General features: G+C 41.5%; 1 protein-coding gene across 4 annotated transcripts; it reads right to left on the bottom strand.

Moving 5' to 3' along the window:
- Positions 1-2,213: 2,213 nt before the first annotated feature.
- On the bottom strand, positions 2,214-21,784 carry LOC130931860 (gastrula zinc finger protein XlCGF26.1-like). Of its 4 annotated transcripts, none has more exons than XM_057861001.1 (3): positions 21,535-21,784; positions 12,413-12,487; positions 2,214-5,259 (listed from the first exon to the last, which is right to left on the bottom strand). In XM_057861001.1, exons 1-3 carry the CDS (start codon positions 21,674-21,676, stop codon positions 3,614-3,616), a joined length of 1,863 nt encoding a protein of 620 aa, XP_057716984.1. In that variant the 5' UTR covers positions 21,677-21,784; the 3' UTR covers positions 2,214-3,613. The 4 variants fall into 4 exon arrangements, with proteins under 4 accessions (XP_057716984.1, XP_057716986.1, XP_057716988.1 ...); XM_057861003.1 differs by having other exon boundaries at positions 20,505-21,677; XM_057861005.1 differs by having other exon boundaries at positions 20,969-21,677.
- Positions 21,785-23,509: the final 1,725 nt, after the last annotated feature.

Raw genomic sequence — 23,509 nt, 5'->3', positions numbered from 1 at the left:
CTCTTCGTCGCGTTTTCCTCATTGTGAATAGTTCCCCCTCGACGGGCTGACTGGTCCTTCTCAAGCCATTTATATAGCTATTGGGGAAAAATACTTGGATAAAAAGAATATCCTGTAAAAATATTGGGAGTAGAGAGACTGAAACAATGACATTTTGCAGCTCTCTTCGTCTCGTTTTCCTCGTTCTGAACAATTCCCCCTCAATGGGCTGAATAGTAAAACCGATCAGCCTAGTCTACCGCTGACGTCATCCACCTGTTGGGGACGCTAAAGCCCTATAATTGTAGGCGTGGCTAACCGGCAGATTAAAAGACTAATTTCTCGTCATCTGCGCTTTGCTAAATTGTTGTATGTAGTCGAATCGTCTCAAAATATGATTCTAACTCACATAATAATGCCATTTAAGACTTTTTTTCGTATGCGTGTCGTATGCTCTTTAAAAATGTATCGTTTTTTAATCTAATCGTAACCTGTGTATCTACATACATATCGAATCTGCTTCATGCCAGAGATTCCCAACCCTAGTTGTTAAATGGTTCGAATTCAATGGTTTTTGTGTCATCTTTGTGGACTAATAAGGTCATGTATTACAGAATATTATAGTTATATACAGTGGGGCAAATAAGCATTTAGTCAACCACTAATTGTGCAAGTTCTCCCACTTGAAAATATTTGAGATAATGTAATTGTCAACATGGGTAAACCTCAACCATGAGAGACAGAATGTGTGTGTGTGTGTGGGGGGGGGGGGGGGGGGGGGGGGACAGAAAATCACATTGTTTGATTTTTAAAGAATTTATTTGCAAATCGTGGCAGAAAATAAGTATTTGGTCAATACCAAAAGTTCATCTCAATACTTTGTAATGTAGCCTTTGTTGGCAATAACGGAGGCCAAACATTTTCTGTAACTCTTGACAAGCTTTTCACACACTGTTGTTGGCATTTTGGCCAATTCCTTAATGCAGATCTCCTCTAGAGCAGTGATGTTTTGGAGCTGTCATTGGGCAACACAGACTTTCAACTCCCTCCATAGATTTCCTATGGGGTTGAGATCTGGAGACTGGCTAGGCCACTCCAGGACCTTGAAATGCTTCTTACGAAACCACTCCTTTGTTGCCCTGGCTGTGTGTTTGGGATCATTGTCATGCTGAAAGACCCAGCCACGTCTCATTTTCAATGCCCTTGCTGATGAAAGGATATTTTCACTCAAAATATTTCGATACATGGCCCCATTTATTCTTTCCTTTACACAGATCAGTCGTCCTTGTCCCTTTGCAGAAAAACAGCCCCAAAGCATGATGTTTCCAATTCCATGCTTTACAGTGGGTATGGTGTTCTTCGGATGCAATTCAGTATTCTTTCTCCTCCAAACACGAGAACCTGTGTTTCCACCAAAAAGTTCTATTTTGGTTTCATCTGACCATAACCCATTCTCCCAGTCCTCTTCTGGATCATCCAAATGCTCTCTAGCAAACCGCAGACAGGCCTGGACGTGTACTGGCTTCAACAGTGGGACACGTCTGGCAGTGCAGGATTTGAGTTCCCGGCGCCGTATTGTGCTACTGATAGTAGCCTTTGTTACTGTGGTCCCAGCTTTCTGCAGGTCATTCACTTCCCCCCGTGTGCTTCTGGGATTTTTGCTCACCATTCTTGTTATCATTCTGACACCACGAGGTGAGACCTTGCATGAAGCCCCAGTTCGAGGGAGATTATCAGTGGTCTTGCAGGTCTTCCATTTTCTAATAATTGCTCCCACAGTTGATTTCTTTACACCAAGCGTTTTACCTATTGCAGATTCAGTCTTCCCAGCCTGGTGCGGGTCTACAATTTTGTCTCTGGTGTCCTTCGACGGCTCTTTTGTCTTGGCCATAGTGGAGTTTGGAGTGTGACTGACTGAGATTGTGGACAGGTGGTTTTTTCATACCAATAATGACTTAAAACAGGTGCCATTAATACAGGTAACGAGTGGAGCCTCGTTAGACCTCTTTGACAGCCAGAAATCTTGCTTGTTTGTTGGTGACCAAATACTTATTTTCCCCTAATTTGGAAATAAATTCTTTAAAAATCAAACAATTTGATTTTCTGTTTTTTTCCCCCACATTATGTCTCTCATGGTTGAGGTTTACCCATGTTGACAATTACAGGCCTCTCTAAACTCTTCAAGTATGACAACTTGCACAATTGGTGGTTGACTAAATACTTATTTGCCCCACTGTATAGTTATATAGTACTTTTGGGTATATTATTTAGAAGTAACATTTCTCTTGATTAAAAAAATTGGCTACTCTACCCTCCTCTGAATATAAGGATGAAATATGAAAAGTACATTTAAATGTAGTGGACAACAAAAACAAGGTATTATTTTCATTCATAAACAACGGCGGTAAGGTACAAGCACTTTAAAGTTTGAAGCAGAGTCGAGAGATATTCATCGCAGGAGCTGGTACGGGGCGGTGGCAGTCACTCACAGCAGAGGGTGCTGAGGATCTGTTTTAGATTTTCCCATCCAAAAACAGCCGTTTCAGTCAAAATTTGTCATGCTTTTGCCTTTTCTCCATACAAGGCGTGCACGAAGGCAGTACACACGACACACATGCTGGATAGTTTACGTACTACTACTACTAGGCCACTAGTACACAGTGTATGAGTTTTTGTATTGAAAAAAAAAAAAAAAAAAGAAAGCGCCCGTGTATTATAATGCAAGTTGCCGCAGCTAGACGGCGCAATGACACACAAACACTTTTGAAAACTAAAGGGTCCAATAAGCCTTGATTTAACACCCTCTTTTCACAACACTAAAAGAAATTGCACACCAATAACCAACAGCGCTCTGAACGGCGGAAGCAACAGCAACAACAAATAATATGATGGCTACAAAACATATCCTACCAAACTGAAGACAATGAAGATTTCCTTTCTGGACACCACAGTCTAAATCTGCAATTAACTGTCCCCCACTGGGCACTATTATAGAATTATAATAATAATCATCTTCATTTTCGACCTCGAATTGTTTTTTAGAAAATTTCATTGTTTTTTATCGTAAAAAAAAGTCTTTTTTGCACAATGGTAACGCCTCCTCTGTAAACAATGAACTTAGAATTTATTACAAAAAAAACCCCAAAAAAACAAGGGGGCACACCAGAACACGCGAGAAAACAATACAAACAAAAAGAGGCACAAACCGAGTCGGCGAGACAACCAAGGCAAAGGCGTCGATGGTCAGAAAAGGCAAAAAAAAAAAAAAAAAAAAAGGTAAAGTTGTAAGGTAAAACAAACTACTCAATAGTCCGACACTCACATATGGTGACAAGAGTCTTTAAATAATGAGCGCTTCTAATGCGCCACAGCTGTGTTGCACAGCACCGCCCATCCAGCTGAATCATGTGCTGGAATGAAAAGGAAACAACGGAGAAGGCACACAAACATGACAAACTTGAGAGGGTTGAATCAGCTGAGATTTAATCAACAGAGTGGATGTACTTCATACAACTATTAGACAAAACAGGGCACCAAAAGTGCCAATCTTCAAGATTTAAGAAAGCTCTACAGAAAATAATCATACTGCGTGCAAAAGATCAGATGAAGCCAGCATGGATGACAGGCAAAACAGTCATTGGCTACTGCTTCTCACATCAACACACAGGTGTCTCTTAACCCGACCTTTCCAGGCGAATCTTTGACCACAAACGGAGCAGGAAAACGGTTTTTCGCCAGTGTGGGTTCTTGCGTGTCCTTCTAAGGTGGTCTTTTGACTGAATCTTTGACCACAAACTAAGCAGGAAAAAGGTTTTTCGCCAGTGTGGATTCTTGTGTGTCTTTTTAAGTTTTGCTTTTCAGTGAATCCTTTACCACAAACTGAGCAGACAAAAGGTTTTTCGCCAGTGTGGGTTCTTGTGTGTTGTTTTAATCTGACCTTGTGACTGAATCTTTGAACACAAACTGAGCAGGAAAAAGGTTTCTCACCAGCCTGGTTACTTGTGTGTTCATTTAAGGAGCTCTTTTGACTGAATCTTTGACCAAAATCTGAGCAGGAAAAAGTGTTTTCACCAGTGTGGGTTCTTGTGTGTTGTTTTAAATTGCTCTTTTGACTGAATCTTTGACCACAAACTGAGCAGGAAAATGGTTTTTCACCAGTGTGGGTTCTGGTGTGTATTTTTAAGGTTTGCTTTTCAGTGAATCTTTGACCACAAATGGAGCAGGAGAAATGTTTTTCGCCAGTGTGGGTTCTTGTGTGTTTTTTTAAGTTATGCTTTTCAGTGAATCTTTGACCACAAATTGAGCAGACAAAAGGTTTTTCGCCAGTGTGGATCCTTGTGTGTCCCTTTAAGTGTTGCTTTTGAGAGAATCCTTGACCACAAACTGAGCAAGAATAAGGTTTTTCGCCAGTGTGGGTTCTTGTGTGTATTTTTAAGTGTTGCATTCCAGTGAATCTTTGACCACATACTGAGCAGACAAAAGGTTTTTCACCAGTGTGGGTTCTTGTGTGTCTTTTTAAGTTTCTCTTTTCAGTGAAGCTTTGACCACAAACTGAGCAGACAAAAGGTTTTTCACCAGAGTGGGTTCTTGTGTGTTTTATTAAGTATTGCTTCCAAGCGAATCTTCGATCACAAATTGAGCAGGAAAAAGGTTTTTCGCCAGTGTGGGCTCTTGTGTGTATTTCCATGGATTTCTTTTGTGCAAATCCTTGACCACAAACTGAGCAGGCAAAAGGTTTTTCACCAGTGTGGGTTCTTGTGTGTTCTATTAAGCTTTTTTTCCAAGCGAATCTTCGGTCACAAATTGAGCAGGAAAATTGGTTATCGCCAGCGTGCCTCCTCATATGCATAAGAAGAGTTTTCTTATGAGCAAAGGTTTTCCCACACTGAGAGCATTTGCAGAGTTTGTCGTCACAGTGAGATTTCTTATGACCATCATCATTGCAAGGTGAGTGTGACGTGGCACCATTTATGTCTGACAGAGCAATGAAAATGTGTGCTTGCAATCCTTCTGTTGAGCTGCTGCTGCTGTTCCTCAGAGGCTCCACACCTCTGCTGGCCTCAATCGGACCATATTCACTCTGTAAGGGCTCGCCAGTCGACTTGGTGATATGCTCCTCCTCTTCAACATATAGCAGCTCTTCCTCCTCCTTTTTGATTAAAACTTGCATCTGTTGACAGGGATTTTGCTCCTCCTCTTTGATTTGGGGGCACTCAACATCCTCTTTAATGCCAGGAGATTCTGTCTGCTGCCCGTCAGCGCCAAGATATTTTCTGAAACCTGCAAGACACAAGAAAACCATTGATATGTTTTAGGGACTACCACCGCGTCTTTCCTTTGTGGAAAACTTGGAAAAGCATATTATTTATGCATGGTCCATCCATCCATTTTCTCCTGCTTATCTGAGGTCGAGTCACGGGGGCAGCAGCTTCAGAAGGAAAGCCCAGACTACCCTCTCCCCAGCAACTTCCGCCAGCACTTCTTGGGGGATCCGAAGGCGTTCCCAGGTCAGCTGGGAGACAGTCTCCCCAGCGTGTCCTGGCTCGGCCCTGTGTCCTCCTCCCTGTGGAACGTGCCCGGAACCCCTCACCAGGGAGGCATCCTAATCAGATGCCCGAGCCACCTCATCTGGCTCGTCTCGATGTGGAGGAGCAGCGGCTCCACTCCAAGCCCCTCCAGGATGACCAAGCTTCTCACCTTATCTCTAAGGGAGAGCCCGGACACCCTATGAAGGAAACTCATTTCGTCCGCTTATATCAGACCTACAGCACATAGGTGAGGGTACACTGTAAATGCAAAAATTGTCCTGACTCAACATTAAATAGTTCATATCACTTAATTCATACTAGTTTTTAAAGTTTACTTTCTCATATTGAGTTGTCTGCACTTTTTACCTGCTTGCTTGTTTTATTAAGTTGTATGAACTTGAATCTACTAAGTGAGTAGCATGGTTTGTGGTATGAGAGCTGCGCACCTGTGGTGCGCATGTCCATTTCCGTGTGGCGCGAATCTACCTCTGGAGGAAAATTCGAGAAAGCGGTCAGAACAGAACCATTACGCCAACTGAATGTTGCTCTGACTTGGTTTGGGTAAGTAAAGCTTTTGTTTCTAACCTTTTCAATATCATTTAATGTTTAAAATGAGAATTGTTGGAAGGAAGTCCACTCTTAGACTTCGTGTTGGCATGTTCGCCTGTGTGTGTCTGCCTGCGGGTTCATAGACCAGTCGGTGTAGCCGTGAGCTACGTGCTGTGCTAACGTGTCCGCCGGCCGGTCCTGTCTGTTAGCTGTTTGCGTGATGCTTCTGAGTTAACTGGTTAGCTCAGTGTAACAAGTTGTAATGTCGGGTGAGAAGTGTGTGTGGACGTGGGGGTGCGGGGGTGTGCGCGCGTGCGTGTTTGGAGGGGGGGGGGGGCTCCGTGAAGTCATGCTAGTGCTGGGATGTAAACGTGTGTAACGTCAGTTATGTTACATTTATAAGTGCTTTTTCTCTGAATCAGTACACGTCCAAAAAGTTGTTAAAGTTAAAATTGGGATATCGTCTGACACGATATCTTTTGAAGTGCACCAAATGCGAAAAAAGTTATATGGGTGAGTAAAATGATGTGTTTTACTTAAAAAAATAAGGTGTCAAATGATAAAAAAAAGTGATATGAGTGAGTTAAATGTTGTTTTACTTCAAAAATAAGGTGCCAAATGCAAAGGGAAAAAAATACTTTTTCCAATTTAAGTGAGGATGTCACAAAAAGTGACGTATTCTGAATCATTTGGGAGTTACAAATTTGATATCCCACATTTGATTTTTAAAAATCTTTTTGTGCATATTTAGTGATGAAATGCAGCCATTTGCACCTGCTCGTAATCTAAAGAGGTCTCCAAGACTGTATTACAGAGTTTTGGTTTGTTCTCTGTGATTTTGTGCAGGCACTTCAATAAGCAAAGTGAACACATTATAATGTGTGTGTGATGTCTTACCATCTTAATTGAATTTGTGTTTTTATTTTAAATGCAGGATTCAGACTCTTCCGATGACTTTGTCCAAGTTCCTGTTGGGGTTCTGCAAGTCATACCGGAGGACATGCCTCTAACGCCATGCAGCAATGTGATCATCCTTGAAGGGAACCTTGTTATGAAAGAGGTTCCCAACAATGTCGAAAGCAATTTGTCTTGTTTTTGCTTTAATTTTTGCGCTGCATCTTGAATACCCCAAAACTATGAAAAACATTTTTGAGTTCTTTCAGAAGGTTTTGTTGAACATGGGACACCAAAAGCTAAGCCAAAACTGCAAACGTTAAAGAATGCACTTTTGGCCTAGGCCTAGTGTTTGCAGCTTGCAGCTCTAGGCCGTAGATGTTGTGGCAAGGAATATGTGTAATGGGAAACGATGTGTTCTGAATGTTAGTTTTTATTTATCAGTTTGTATTTTTATTTTTCCAGACTAAATGTAGCCAAGCCTTTTTGTTGCGAAGTCTGTTTGTTGCTGTGTTGTCATATTGTTTGGAAATACTGAAGTAATAAATAAATAAATAAAACATGTTCATAATGCCATTTTGTGAATTCTTATTTTAAAGTTGGCAAAACTAGGTATGTTATAGATACGGCAATTTCGGTAGAAATTTTTCTGGACTTTGCTGTGTCAAGATGAAGATCTTAACCCCGCCCACATTGGTGTATGGACATTTCAGAGACTATATCTGGCCAGTTCCTGCTGATTTGGGGTCATTTCTCGGACATGTCATGGTCATATTAGGTCACTTCCTGTTGATTTGGGGACATTTGGGGGACATGTCCTGGTCCTATCAGGTCACTTCCTGTTGATTGGGGGGGCATGTCCCGGTAATATCAGGTCATTTGGGGACATTTGGGGGGCGTGTCCTATTGATATTTGGTAATTTCCTGTTGATTTGGGAACATTTGTTTTTTTGCCATTGAAAATGAATGGGCAGACAATTTGAGTACTGCCCACTTACTTCGGCATAGTATATTAAGTTATTGTTACTTATCTTTATTGAGTTCCTGTCAACTTTATTGAAGTGGATTACACTAAGATACCTCAAGTAAAGTAATACAAATTTCAAGTAAAGCCCACTTGTTTTGGCACAATATATTAAAGTTCATTCGACTCAAAGTAATTGAGTTGTAACAACTTGATATGAATTTAACTTTACTAAGATACATTAAGTTCTCACAACTTAAAAAATAAAGTACCACTCACTTAAATTTGATAATTCCACAATACTTAACACAATAAGTTTGTTTACTTACTTTTCCCAAGGTAATCGGTTTCCTCAATTTATTTAAGTAAACTTAACTTGTTAGAATTTACAGTGTAGCAACGTAAATCGACCGGTAAATCGGTCCGTTGTGGCAAAGACGGACCGATGCAGAAGCCGCATCACTGCAAATGCCGCACTGATCCGCCTGTCGATCTCCAGTTCCATTTTTCCGTCACTCGTGAATAAGACCCTGAGATACTTGAACTCCTCCCCTTGGGGAAGGACCCCCTGACCTGGAAAGGGCATTCCACCTTTTCCCAACTGATGACCATAGTCTCGGATTTAGAGGTGCTGATTCTCATCCCGACCACTTCACACTCGGCTGTGAACCGCTCCAGTGAGAGCTGAAGGTCACGGCCCGATAAAGCCAACAACACCACATCATCCGCAAAAAGCAGAGATGCAATATTGAGGCCACCAAACCGGACCCCCTCAGTGCCTCGGCTGCGCCTGGATATTCTGTCCATAAAGGTGATGAACAGAACCGGTGAATTAGGACAGACATAGGGCAGCCTTGGAGGAGTCCAACTCTCACTGGGAATGGAGCAGACTTACAACCGGCTACACGAACCAAACTCTCACACCAGTCATACAGAGACCGGATCACCCGTATCAGGAATTCCGATACCCCATACTCCCGGAGCACCCCTCACAGGACTCTCCGGGGGACACGGTCGAACACCTTCTCCAAGTCCACAAAACACATGTGGACTGGTTGGGCGAACGCCGATGACCCTCCCGAGAAACCTGCTGAGGGTATAGAGCTGATCCACTCTTCCGCGGCCAGGACGAAAACCACACTGCTCCTCTTGAATCAGAGATTTGACTTCCCGACGGTTCTTCTCCAGTACCACTGAGTATGCCGTCCTAGGGAAGCTGAAGACTGTGATCCCCCTATAGTTGGAACACATCCTCTGGTCCTCTCTTTTAAAAAGAGGTAACTTTTTTTAATGGTACGACATCACTCGCGCACTTCACACTAGATATCATCAAATAGCAACCTAGATGTGCTACATTAGATCCCCACCTGAGGTTACAAAATTTTCTGATGAAAAATGCCTTGGGCGGCAATGTATGTCAGGTGGTTAAAATTAAATCTCCTAATGAGTAAAACTGATCTATTTTCTGTAGTATACTCATATTTATTTTGTAAATATCACTTAACCCTGATCAGTTTTTACAGTGCATTTCGCGTAGTATATAAAGTGGGGCAAATAGGTATTTAGTCAACCACTATTTGTTCAAGTTCTCCCACTTGAAAATATTACAGAGGCCTGTAATTATCAACATGGGTAAACCTCAACCATGAGAGCAAGAATGTGGGGAAAAAAAACAGAAAATCACATTGTTTGATTTTTAAAGAATTTATTTGCAAATCATGGTGGAAAATAAGTATGTGGTCAATACCAAAACTTCATCTCAATACTTTGTTATGTACCCTTTGTTGGCAATAACTGAGGCCAAACGTTTTCTGTAAGTCTTCACAATCCTATCACACACTGTTGCTGGTATTTTGGCCCATTCCTCCATGCAGATCTCCTCTAGAGCAGTGATGTTTTGGGGCCATCGTTGGGCAACACGGGCTTTCAACTCCCTCCACAGATTTTCTATGGGGTTGAGATCTGGAGACTGGCTAGGCCACTCCAGGACCTTGAGATGCTACTTACGAAGCCACTCCTTTGTTGCCCTGGTTGTGTGTTTGGGATCATTGTCGTGCTGAAAGACCCAGCCACGTCTCATCTTCAATGCCCTTGCTGATGTAAGGAGATTTTCACTCAAAATCTCTCGATACATGGCCCCATTCATTCTTTCCTTTACACAGATCAGTCGTCCTGGTCCTTTTGCATAAAAACAGCCCCAAAGCATGAGGTTTCCACCCCCATGCTTCACAGTGGGCATGGTGTTCTACGGATGCAATTCAGTATTCTTCCTCCTCCAAACATGAGAACCTGTGTTTCTACCAAAAAGTTCTATTTTGGTTTCATCTGACCATAACACATTATCCCAGTCCTCTTCTGGATCATCCAAATGCTTTCTAGCAAACCGCAGACGGGCCTGGACGTGTACTAGCTACAGCAGGGGGACACGTCTGGCAGTGCAAGATTTGAGTTCCTGGCGCCGCATAGTGTTACTGATAGTAGCCTTTGTTACTGTGGTCCCAGCTCTCTGTAGGTCATTCACTAGGTCCCCTGTGTAGGCATGTGCCGGTATGAGATTTTGACGGTACGATAACCGTGAGCAAAAATACCGCGGTTTCACGGTATTGCAATTATAGCTCCAAAGTTTTGAGATGTATGGGTTTTAAAAAAAAGAAAGACATTTTTTTTTCCCATTGAACAGGATTTTTTTTCCAAAACATATTTGCAAATTGGAACATGAATATAATGTGAAAATAGATAAATTAACAAAAAATAACAAATATTTTATATAAAATTAAAATAAGTAGAACCTAGACTATACCCACAGCCACAGCTCAAGTTGCTCAATATTAGAGTAAGAACAAAATAATTGCTATAAAAAAGTAAAAACACTTCTAAATAAAAATATATACTGAATGACTTTTTTTGAGGGGGGGAGCTCAAGTGAAGTTTCGCCATTTTCAGCTACTGTGTCAACTCTGGTCTACATGATGCCATGCCATTGTGTTAAAAAGAACAAAGAATTCATAAGTTAATAAGTTAGTTAAAAATGTATAAGTTAGTTTTATAAATTAGTGAAAATGTAGATATTGTTGAGGAAAGGTTTCATCTAAAAAAAATTCAATTAGCGATCTTTGACGCAATCCTTTTTCTTTCCCCCTTCATTCAAGCTTGTTTCTCACTCAGCGGCTGTGAGACATAAAACCTCGACGAAGCTGCTCTCCCAGCTTAGCCTAGCCTAACATTCGTCTTTGTAAGTTTTAGTTAGTTTGTATATTGAATTTGAAAGGAAAATGTGTGTTTTGTTTTTGGCGAACTTTTTAATGGTGCTACTGCTATCCTGTTGAACCTAATCACACGTGGAAAAATCGAATTGTACAACGTTTTAAATGTTTTCATTTGTATATTTTTCCACGATTTGAGAGCTCAATAAATTGAAGAAAAGTACGCCTTGTGTTTGGAGGGTGTGTTTTTGGGTTTGCTGGCTGTTTAGCAGAATAGCGTCACTGACACTCACGGCAACAAACAGAGGAAGGCTGAGCGCTGCCGCACCAATCCACTTCGGCTGCATTTTGGCACATGAAAAATAGCGAATACCATACTAAGGTATGACGGAAAATTTTAGTGGTTTTGAAACCGCGACGTTTTCACACCACGGTAAACCGTGAAACCGGTAACCGGCACATGTCTACCCCCGTGTGGTTCTGGGATTTTTGCTCCCCGTTCTTATTATCATTTTGACGCCACAGGGTGAGATCTTGCATGGAGCCCCAGATCAAGGGAGATTATCAGTGGTCTTGTATGTCTTCCATTTTCTAATAATTGCTCCCACAGTTGATTTCTTTACACCGAGCGTTTTACCCATTGCAGATTCAGTCTTCCCAGCCTGGTGCAGGTCTACAATTTAGTCTCTGGTGTCCTTCGACAGCTCTTTGGTCTTGGCCAAAGTGGAGTTTGGAGTGTGACTGAGTGAGGTTGTAGACAGGTGTCTTTTATACCGATAATGAGTTAAAACAGGTGCCATTAATACAGGTAACGAGTGGAGCCTCGTTAGACCTCGTTAGAAGTTAGACCTCTTTGACAGCCACAAATCTTGCTTGTTTGTCGGTGACCAAATACCTATTTTCCACTCTAATTTGGGAAAAAAATGATTTAAAATCAAACAATGTGATTTTCAGTTTATTTTCCCCACATTCTGTCTCTCATGGGTTGAGGTTTACCCATGTTGACAATTACAGGCCTCTCTAATCTTTTCAAGTAGGAGAACTTGCACAATTGGTGGTTGACTAAATACCTATTTGCCCCACTTTATTTACATAATGTGATTACTTCAAACAAAGCAAATCATTTACATAGAAGGAAATCTTTTAATTTTTTTGATGCAGTGGTGCAACCTTAATGTCGGCTAACGAGTCCAATGCACGGCTACTAAGTAAGCAACACCATGATATAAAAGGAATGACTATATGAAACTGAAATACTTCTGTACTTATGAAGAAAAAGCAATGCTTAGGATGACCTTTAATGTGTACGAACTCTTCCTCCTCAATGCATGCAGACTCCTGGTGCTCAGGACGATGGGCTCGGCGGACATCTGCAAGACCAAGACCACAAACAAATCTTATTTCTTCATTTGCAAACTTGTGCCCCCAAAGTTGATCTATGTTGGAGAAAATTCATCTTTGCAATTTTGTTGTTTGTGTTTTGTTTGCTTCCAATCCAGCATAAAAGTCATCCAAAGTGCCTTGACTTCACATTAACTGCAATTAAAAATGGGGAATGGGACGTACCACATCATTGTTTTGATAAGCCGCCATGTTGGTAACATTGCTTACTTCCAGTCCGGCAGACTCAACACGGGTTGTAACCGGTCTTGCGGTTTACTTCACCGTGGGAGAGTTTTTTTTGTTGTTGCAGGAATTATGTTAAAAAAAATTTTTTTTTAAAACGAAGTCGTGGTGCGATTTACAGGGAAAGCTGTCAGTTGAGGCTCAAAACCGGTACCTTTCAAAAAATTACTTTAATCAACAGCGTCGACCCATACTTGCTGTCAAAGAAGGCATGGAGCAACAATTTGGAAGACCTGCCTTCATTGACTGTTTATGTAAATGTAAAGATTTTAAACGGTCAGTCCAAATATTGTATTTGAGAAGTTGCAATACTCAAAATGCAAATGCAAGAACTTAATGCACATATTTATTCTGCCTAGCTATCAGTGTTGTCAGTAACGCGTTAGTAACGACGGGCAGTCATCGCTCCAAGTTGGCAAGCTTTGTTTACATCATATGCGAGTTGCACATTTATGCCGTGAAGTGATGTGTTCGTTTAGCATCTGTGGGATGTGTTGTAAGTCCGATTGAGTGTAAAGTGCTTAGTTGCCGCCACCTTTTGATGCCAAATTGACCGCGTGTGTGTTGAGAGGAGTACTTCCGGGTTGTGCACGCGTATCCGTGCCCGCCACCACCTTTGTGTTTATTGCACTGTACAATCCACTTGTGTGTTGTTGATTATTGTGCAGTCAGCTTGCATTGTTTTACATTGGCACTGATATGCTGTTAAGCATAACCCGAAATTCAGAAGTTTTGACATTAGGCTTAATCTTAAGAGTTAGCGGGGTTTAATTGGTCGGTGGAGTATATTTCAACAAATTCCAAGCAGTTTGTCAGATATTTGTTAGTTTCAGGGCACCGAAGTGGCTGAGCCAGTCAACGGTGCTTATGTGAAAAATTCTGATATTCCCCTTTTAAATTCAATCATCAGAAAGTCAATTCCATGCGAGGACATTTTTCTGTTGTCATTCTTATGTTGAAGCGGCAAAGGGAGAAAACTGGGTAAAAAGTCACAGATTACTTTTAAAGTAACTTAGTTACTTTGATAATGAAGTAATCAAGTAATAAAGTAACTAGATTACTTTTTTTAGGCGTAATCAGTAATTAAATTACTTTTTCAAGTAATCTGTGACAAAACTGCTGGCTATTTACGTAAAGCCTGTGAATTGTTTTTTTCTTTAAACTGCTTTGACAAAGACACGTTTTAGTGTAATCTTGTATTTATATTAGGGCTGCAGCTATCGAATATTTTAGTAATCGAGTAATCGGATGAAAATTAAATCGATTAATCGGAGTAATCGGATAAAACATCTTTTTAGGTAAAGAACAATTATTAATATACATGAGAAAAAAAGATCTCCAATATCTCAAAAAAAAAATCCAATATTGAACCATTTTCAGTCAATGTCTTTATTTTCGATGTACATTGTTGAAAACAGCCAACAATTGCATCTCAGATGTGACTAGATGAAAAAATTCACTGCTTTCACTCAAAATACTTCTAGATCTTATTAAACATATTTCTTAACTAAAAATGTAGTTACGCTTGATAACACACATCACTTGAAAGCTACGTGTTTTTCCCATGTGTTTCAATTTAATTTCCATTTGTGTCAAGCTATTTTAAAGTTCTAGTTAAGTTTTAAGTCAGTCTAAACTGTAAGTACTGATAAATTTTGCAGTGTTCAAAATAAATGTATAACACCTGCTGTATTGGAGCACATTAGGGACCAGTGCTACTTTGTGTTTTATTCAGCAAAGACTACTGAGCTAAAACTGACAGTTAGCTTTATTATGTTTTAATTAAAAAAAAAAAAAAACTGTATTTAAGACACGTTAGCCACGCATCGACAGTGGTCATAATCAATAGAAACCTAGCCCTCCGAAGGGCTAACGTTACATCTACGTGAGCGAGTGACAGTAACCATCCATCCATCCATTATCTTCCGCTTGTTCCGGGGTCGGGTCACGGGGGCAGCAGCTTTAACAGGGAAGCTCAGACTTCCCTCTCCCCAGCCACTTCAACCAGCTCCTCCGGCGGGATCCCAAGGCGTTCCCAGGCCAGCCGAGAGACATAGTCTCTCCAGCGTGTCCTGGGTCGTCCCCGGGGCCTCCCGCTGGTGGGACATGCCCGGTACACTCTCCAGGGAGGCGTCCGGGAGGCATCCGAACCAGATGCCCGAGCCACCTCAGCTGGCTCCTCTCTACGCGGAGGTGTAGCGGCTCGACGCCGAGTCCCTCCCGGATGACCGAGCTTCTCACCCTAACTCTAAGGGAGAGCCCGGACACCCTGCGGAGGAAACTCATTTCAGCCGCTTGTATCCAGGATCTTGTTCTTTCGGTCACGACCCAAAGCTCGTGACCATAGGTGAGGGTAGGAACGTAGATCGACTGGTAAATCGAGAGCTTTGCCTTTCGGCTCAGCTCCTTCACCACTACGGACCGGTGCAGAGTCCGCATTACTGCAGACGCCGCACCGATTCGCCTGTCGATCTCCCGCTCCCTCCTACCGTCACTCGTGAACAAGACCCCAAGATACTTGAACTCCTCCACTTGGGGCAGGATCTCATCCCCGACCCGGAGAGGGCACTCCACCCTTTTCCGACTGAGGACCATGGTCTCCCAACCGCTTCACACTCAGCTGCGAACCGCTCCAGTGAGATGTGGAGGTCATGGCTTGATGACGCCAACAGCATTAAATCATCTGCAAAAAGCAGAGATTCAATGCTGAGACCCCCTCAACGCTTCGGCTGTGCCTAGAAATTCTGTCCATAAAAATTATGAACAAAATCGGTGACAAAGGGCAGCCTTGGCGGAGTCCAACCCTCACTGGGAACGAACTCGACTTACTGCCGGCAATGCGGACCAAACTCTGACACCGGTCGTACAGGGACCGAACATCCCTTACCAAGGGGCTCGGTACCCCGTACTCCCGGAGCACCCCCCACAGGACTCCCCGAGGCACACGGTCGAACGCCTTCTCCAGATCCACAAAACACATGTAGACTGATCGGGCGAACTCCCATGCACCCTCGAGGACCCTGCCGAGGGTGTAGAGCTGGTCCACTGTTCCACGGCCGGGACGAAAACCACACTGCTCCTCCTGAATCCGAGATTCGACTTCTCGGCGGACTCTCCTCTCCAGCACCCCTGAATAGACTTTACCAGGGAGGCTGAGGAGTGTGATCCCTCTATAATTGGAACACACCCTCCGGTCCCCCTTCTCCACCCCGGTCTGCCAATCCAGAGGCACTGTCCCCGATGTCCACGCGATGTTGTAGAGACGTGTCAGCCACGACACCCCTACAACATCCAGAGCCTTCAGGAACTCCGGGCGGATCTCATCTACCCCCGGAGCCTTGCCACCAAGGAGCTTTCCAACAGCCTCAGTGACTTCAACCCCAGAGATCGAGGAGCCCACCAGTGAGTCCCCAGACTCTGCTTCCTCAAAGGAAGGCGTGTCGGTGGAATTGAGGAGGGCCTCGAAGTATTCTCCCCACTGGCTCACGACGTCCCGAGTCGAGGTCAGCAGTACACCATCTTCACTATACACAGTGTTAATGGTGCACTGCTTTCCCCTCCTCAGGCGCCGGATGGTGACAGTAACGTTATATTTATTAGCTATGAGAAGTCTACTGCTTAAAGATGTTGGCTGTTTACTAACGCTGCCCAGACGCGGCAGAGTCTGTCATTTCACATCTAGTCCTAAATGCATGCGATATCTATGAGACTTATCGGACACTACCTGGTACCACACTAGCATCATGCAGGCGTAGTTTTTAGCGGCTGTTGACTGCAGTAAGTTTTTTTTTTTTTTTTTTTTTTAAATTGCTTCTTCCTCTACGCACGTGACGTCAGTGCGTTGTCCCGCATTAAAAGTAGTCCGGGCAAAACGTGATGCTTAGAGCTGGCAAAATTAAACAATTCCTCGAGGTGAATAAAATTACTCTGATCAGTTTTAAAACTTGAGTTGCTCGAGTATTCGTTTCAGTTCTAATTTATATAGTACATTAGTATTTCTTATAATATTGTATATTATAATACTTGCCGCCCCTGTCAGAGTGTGGGCCTTATTAGCACTAATGTAAAGATTTTAAACTGTCAGTTCAAATATTGTATTGTAGAAGTTGCATTACTTCAAATTAATCTATTGCAATTTACCAGTCCCAGTTCTTGTCTACAACACTGTCCAAACATTGTCAGTGCATATTCCAAATAAAATAACATAACATTAATTCACCTCACCCTGTAATTGTTGCAACTGTTAATTATGAAGAGTTGAAGTAAACAATAAGCAGTTACAGTTTGTCAAGAAGTTGTTAAAGTCATGTTATAGTATTTACACAACCACACTTGGTCTCATGTTTGTAAGAGCACAGCAAACGACCACAAACTTATCAAGGAAGGTAACACCCCCCCTTTTACACGGTAGCACAAAACTAATGGGAACCTTGTTTGACAAAATGGTGTACTTATTCCGAATGTTCCCAATTACCCGTTCCACATGAATTCGGAGGTGTGCAATTTTCCTAGTGCTCTCCACATCACTTGCATAAATCTGGCTCAGGGATCTTGACTTCTGCACACGAGCCCCACACTGTCTTGTATATCAAACCCTCAATCTGCCAACACCATATCACCAAGAGGTAGTTTATCTAGAATCCCACTTGTTTATATTATGTTTATCACTTGCACGTCCACCCCATCCTTTGGAGATGAATGAAATGTAGTGTTACCACTTATTCCAGCAGAAATATGGTCAAAAGATAAGCTTCTCCAATGAACCGCCGCGACCCAAGCCATCCGTCATGCCTTTGTGATGTCTGATATTTGGTCCCCTTTATTGGTCCTCCATGCAGGAAAGCAGTGAAAAGTGAGTGCAGTTTTCTTCACCCCTTTTCCATCATAGGAGACGCTGTTTCACCAGGTGTTCGGCAATGGCGTACCGCAAGCAATACGCCACTTTTGCTCATTGATATTCATGACGTTAGCAATTATGGCTAGGCGGGTCAACCTCCCGTTGTCCCCAATAGTAAATAAATGGAAATAGTGTACGAACGAGATGTTTACTGAGCTAAACCTACCGATTCTGTCCGAAAATGATGTCCCTGGTGCCAAATTCAATACAAATGTTCAGTTAACGAGATGGCTTGAGTGTCGAGGGCTGAAAAACACGAGCCAGCCTGATCCAGAGTTAGCTTTTTATCGACACCTTTTTCTTGTGTTCATTGCATTACGCCATTCACAATGACATTCTCATGCTTCAATAATCTATCCTTTACCACCATATGCCCTCTCTTTCTTATATATTTTATCCTCTGGTTGTCTTAAGTCTCTGAACGTTCTTGGGGCAATCTACATTGCTATTTTTGTGTAGCGATTGCAAATGCTACTCGTTGACAGCCAACGAACACTTTTCATTTTTCCATTAATAACAAATCTTAAATTCTAAAAATTATTTACACTTGCCTTACTAAAGTTTTTTTTTTTTTTTTTTTTTTTAAACAACAGAAAAGGAACAGTGACATGAATACCATTTTATTTTATTTCTGGTCATTCATTGTCAGACCGAAGCAGCACGGCAAAATGCCACGCAAAAAAATAAATAAAAAATATCAAAATGGCTTACCCCTTTGTCCTCTGAAGGTCCATGCCAACCCAACAAAATGTTTACTGCATATGAAATGTGAATGGATTCCCCTTGCTGGCGTTAAACTGGTCTTTTGGACATCTGCGCAAGGTGATCCATTCTTTACATTTTTTCCTCCGAGTTTTTAGTTCCCAGAAACGTATGAAGAAAACATCCTTCATATGTTGCAATGTCTAGAGTCGTTTCTACAAGTTCCATAGCAGCAGTGTTTGATCGGCATGTTCTTTTTTTGAAAGGTTACCGGAGAAAAAAAGCAGGAATAACAGGGTTTGTATGCGAGGGCGTGTTGATAATGTCCCACTTACGCATTACTATGGCGACGTCACGGTTTAAAAATTCACGCAGTACGCTATTCCTACCTACGTAGGAACGTCCTACACAACGCTCAGCGCGCTTGCGCAAGCATCCGCACACTGGTTAAAAGCGGCGAGAACTCACTATTTTTGTTTTTATTAAGTTTTTATTACCTTTTTATTGCCTCAAAAATACCTTTTGCATGCATTACCTGCTTATAGTTTTAACCATTGTTTTTTTTTATTTTTATTTTTTGTGGTAGCTTTGAAGCAGTTGACCACATTAGTCACGTAGCGTATTTAAACCTTCCTTATTTGATTTAACTACAGTTAAGTATTTTCTTAAGGCATTTTTTAGTACGTTCTGCATGTATGCATCTAAACAACGCAAGTTGAGATCGCACTGTAGTACTTTGGGTGTCAAATTTGCCTCAGGTAGAACGTTTCGCCGACATAGGACGTTTTGACAGAACTTGCGGTAACACAACAATGCACACCCATTTTTTTCTTTTGAATACAACGAATGGCGTACCGCAAGCAACACGTCGCTTCCACTCATTAATATTCATGACATTAGCTACTGTTGCTAAGTAAGGACTGGCCACCGTTTGTCCCTAATAGGAAATGAATGGAAATCGTGTACGAAGGAGATGTTTACAGAGTTAAACCTACCAATTCTCTCTGAAAATGATGTGCCTGGTGCCAAATTCACTGGCAAAAATGTGGAAGAACGTAAAAATGTTCAGTTAAAGAGATGGCTTTAGTGTCGAAGGCTGAAAAAGACGAAAAAAACGAGCCGACCTAAACATAGCTTTAGCTTTTTTATCGACGCGACTGACAATGACATTCTCCTGTTTCAACAAGCTATCCTTTACCATCAGCCCTGTCTTTCTTATATATCCTCTGGTTGTCCTACGTCTCTTACCGTTCTTGGGGGTAATTTAGTTAGCTGTGTGTAGCGATCGCAAATGCAACGCAGTGACAGCCAACGAACACTTTTAATTTTTTCATTGATAACACATCTTAATCCTATAATTTATTTACACTTCTCCCTTACTAAAGTTGTTTTTTATATACAGTGGGGAGAACAAGTATTTGATACACTGCCAATGGGAAAACCCACGGGCAGTGTATCAAATATTTGTTCTCCCCACTGTATAGACCCTACCCACCGACGTCACAAAATCACGTGCTCGCTGTATGGTTCCGCCCCCTTGTCCGTCATTTTGTCTCTTTATTAGCATTGGTCTCAATTGATCGAGCAATTTAAAATGCATTTCATGGAAGACCCGGTGCTTTCGGATGCCGTAAACTCACTGGATGTGTTGCATAAAAGGCGTTATGTGGAAAAGCTTCGTTCTATACAGTCGCCAGATCCATATTTGTTGCCCAAATCGATGTTTTTCGACCCATTGTCTTCGCCCTCTCTGCCTGACATCTGCTACGCTGATATTTACAATTATCTCGTCCACACAAAATCAGCCTATTCTCACGAAAATTTGAAAAACTTTAAGAGCTTGGAGGCTTATAAATACTTCGTTGCTGGTTGGGTGAAACAGGTCCTCGTCCACGAAAATTCGGCAGGAATCTATCTTGTGCTTGGAAAGGTGAGTTACGAAATTTTCAATTCAAAATCTTTTGTTATTGCTAACATCTACTGTCAAGTCTAATGTATTTCATGTCGTTTGTCAATGGAGTTAGGGCTTTTAATGTTATATGGTTTAGCGATAGCACTCTCACTACATACATACGTCTATGTTGTCGGCGATTAGCCGAGCAATGATCTTAATTGTGGTTGTCAGCCCAAAACCCTCTAAATATATATTAAATGCATCTTACCAGATATAAAATGACTACTGCATAATCTGTGGTAATCGTTTGGAGCCCAGTTTTCTCGTCGAATTGCAGCAGCCCATCTCGCTCTCTTCTCTCCGGGTCTCTCGGAATCCGGTAGAACTTCAAGTCTCTCCGTCTTCTCCATCTATCTTCTCTGTTATTGCAACCGACCGCCACACACGCCTTCACCATTTTGATTATTAATGTTAACGAGCAGAAAAACACGTCGTAAATAGGAGGAATGTACGTAGCCGTAACAGGTTAACACTATGTGTTGACGGACAATTGGGCGGTACCATTCAGGAGAGCGGAGTTGTGACGTCACGTGGGTAGGGTCTATATAACAGAAACGGTAACAGTGGCAGTCAGATACCATTGTATTTCTTTTCAGGTCATTCATTGTCAGACAGAAGCAGTACGGCACAACGTTACGCTAAAAATAAGTTAAAAATATAAAAATGGCTTACCTCTTTGTCCTCTGAAAGACCATGCCAACCCAACATAATGTTTACTGCATATGAAACGTGAATGGATTCGCCGAGCTGGTGTTAAAGTCCGAGCAAGTTGATTCGGTCTTCACATTTTTTCCTGTCGAGTTTTTGGTTTCCGGAAACGTATGAAGAAAACATCCGTCATGTGTCGTAATGTCTAGAGTCGTTTCTACAAGTTCCAAAAAAGCAATGCGTGATCGGCATGTTTGTTTTTGAAAGATTACCGGAGAAAAGTAGCACTTTTTACGTTGGGTCTATGCGAGGGCGAGTCTATAATGTCCCACTTCGGCTTTACGATGCGACGTCACGGTCTAAAAATAGCCTGCGTGCGGTACGCCATTAATTGGTTTAGCACTACCACAAGTTACAATCCGCGTTGTGTCGGCCGGACCGGAAGTAAACAAACATGGCGGCGTATCCGAACAATGTACGTCCCGTTCCCTATTGGAATCCCCTGACAGCACTACTGTTAACATTAAAAATTAGTTCTCATCACCGCGATACGTCATATACAGTGTACTTATGAGCGAAAGTGAACCAACCTTCTAGACTGCTAAGAACAAGCTTATTGTGCATTAGTTTGTACTCTAGTTTGCACACAGTCCAGGGTCGGTGACGTGGGGGCTCCTCTTTCACTCCACGAAGATGCTCCTGGAAGTTTGCTCCAGCCGGTCTCGCGGACATTTTCCCCACTTGATTTTTAAACGCTGAGACGAAGATTGGCTAATAATTTTTAAGACCATAATGCTCGACACGTCGAGACAAAATGGCGAGTCTTCTTCTTCTTCTTGGTTTTATTGGCAGTACCTCTTGTATCTTGGGGCATTATCGCCATCTACTGGGTCGATGGTTTGGCACGAGATCAGGCAGTTACTATCAAGACGAACAGTTGAACACACCCATAGTGGAGACAAAAACAAAGGGGATTGTTTTCTCCCAAAAAAATGTTAACAGCAAAATGAATATCGGTGAAACTGGACAAATGTAGGTCCACATTATCAAGGTGATTATAAAGAGATCTTTCCATTTTTGGAAGAGTTTTGTTGACAAAAATGGAGGGCCTATCAAGAGTAATTTATCCCGCCTTTTCCTTAACGATATCGACAGTGGTGTTACCTATGGAGGACCAGGAGTGCAAAAATTCAATAAATAAATACACAATTAAATAAATAATTAAAAGTGTCATTAAAATGCTTTTATTTCAATATTTATTTATTTATTTCAATATTTATTTCAATTTTTATTTATTTATTTCAATTTATATTCATTTATTTCAATTTATATTCGTTTATTTCAATTTTTATTTATTTCAATTTATATTTATTTATTTCGATTTATATTTATTTATTTCAATTTTTATTTATTTATTTCAATTTTTATTTATTTATTCCAATTTACATTTATTTATTTCAAAATTTATTTCGATTTTTATTTATTTATTTCAATTTTCATTCATTTATTTCAACTTTTAACTATTTATTTCAATTTTTATTTACTTATTTCAGTTTTTATTGATTTATTTCAATTTTTATTTATTTATTTAAACTTTTATTTATTTCACTTTTTATTTATTTCATTCTTGCACTCTTGTTCCTCTGGAGGTGCAACCATGAAATAATTTTATCTGTCACGTTTGCTCGTCAAAGTTTCTAACGTCTGATTGGTTGCTCAGCAAAGCAAGTCTTAACTAGTCGATCTCAGATAATAGATTGACGCCTGAGGCATTGGCTAATTTTTATGTACACCCAATACATAAAGTGGCAGTGTAGATCAGTATAATCTGAAAAATAATTGCTCCCTCAAAATCACAAAGACGACGAAGATTAGTAGCGTGGTCAGTGTAGCGGTAGTAGGCTTTGACGCATTTCGCGTGTTGTCCAAGCAAAACATACATATGTCCAAAATGTGCCCAGAGCTGCTCAGAGAAGCAGCAAATTTAATCGAGGACACTCTGAGGAGAACTCCACCAGCAGCCCATGGTGGAGTCCAGTCTGTGGCTTCTACATCACGCGGGCCAGCGCCTTTAAACGGGCTGATGTCTGCATACGGGAAACTCTAGTATAACTCAGAAGTGGAACGGTCCTTGGATATTTACCAGATTGTATTTTTTTTTTTTTTTAATCAAGTTTTGGAATAAGGCTAAATGACAAAAATAACTAGCAGTTTTCTAAGTAGTTTTACTCTGAACTCCGACATCATTTTTACATGATAATGATTTAGTTTGGGTCTAGGGGTGCTCCAGTGTCTCTCTAAAGTGGACCCGTTATCGAATAGGTCACCCATTTTTTTCCCCATATATTTAATAAAGGGACTTGCGCTCTGAAGCCACGTCATTGCATTCTGAAGCCAGCGCATTGCATTACCGTAATGCACATAATGCAAACAATAATCCAAATGAGGGGCGGCTGGTTTGACTTCGTTTTTACGAGTGGAGGCTGGCTTGACCGCAGTTCTAAACTATCGAAAACTCTTCGATCAACATCTTGGTCTGACAGAGCCGAGATGATATAACGTTAT

Source organism: Corythoichthys intestinalis, chromosome 16, assembly GCF_030265065.1.
Source record: "Corythoichthys intestinalis isolate RoL2023-P3 chromosome 16, ASM3026506v1, whole genome shotgun sequence".
Taxonomy (NCBI): Eukaryota; Metazoa; Chordata; class Actinopteri; order Syngnathiformes; family Syngnathidae; genus Corythoichthys; species Corythoichthys intestinalis.
This window is presented reverse-complemented; position numbering and strand designations above follow the sequence as displayed.

What these genes read in the sequence shown, in the direction of transcription:
- LOC130931860 (XM_057861001.1), bottom strand. Translation starts at nt 21,676, where the DNA reads ATGTCCGCGAGACCGGCTGGAGCAAACTTCCAGGAGCATCTTCGTGGA. An exon ending in TGTTCTTAGCAGTCTAGAAG is followed by an intron (nt 12,488 to 21,534) that starts GTTGGTTCACTT and finishes TTGGTCTTGCAG; the next exon opens with ATGTCCGCCGAGCCCATCGT. An exon ending in AGAGTTCGTACACATTAAAG is followed by an intron (nt 5,260 to 12,412) that starts GTCATCCTAAGC and finishes TGTGTCTTGCAG; the next exon opens with GTTTCAGAAAATATCTTGGC.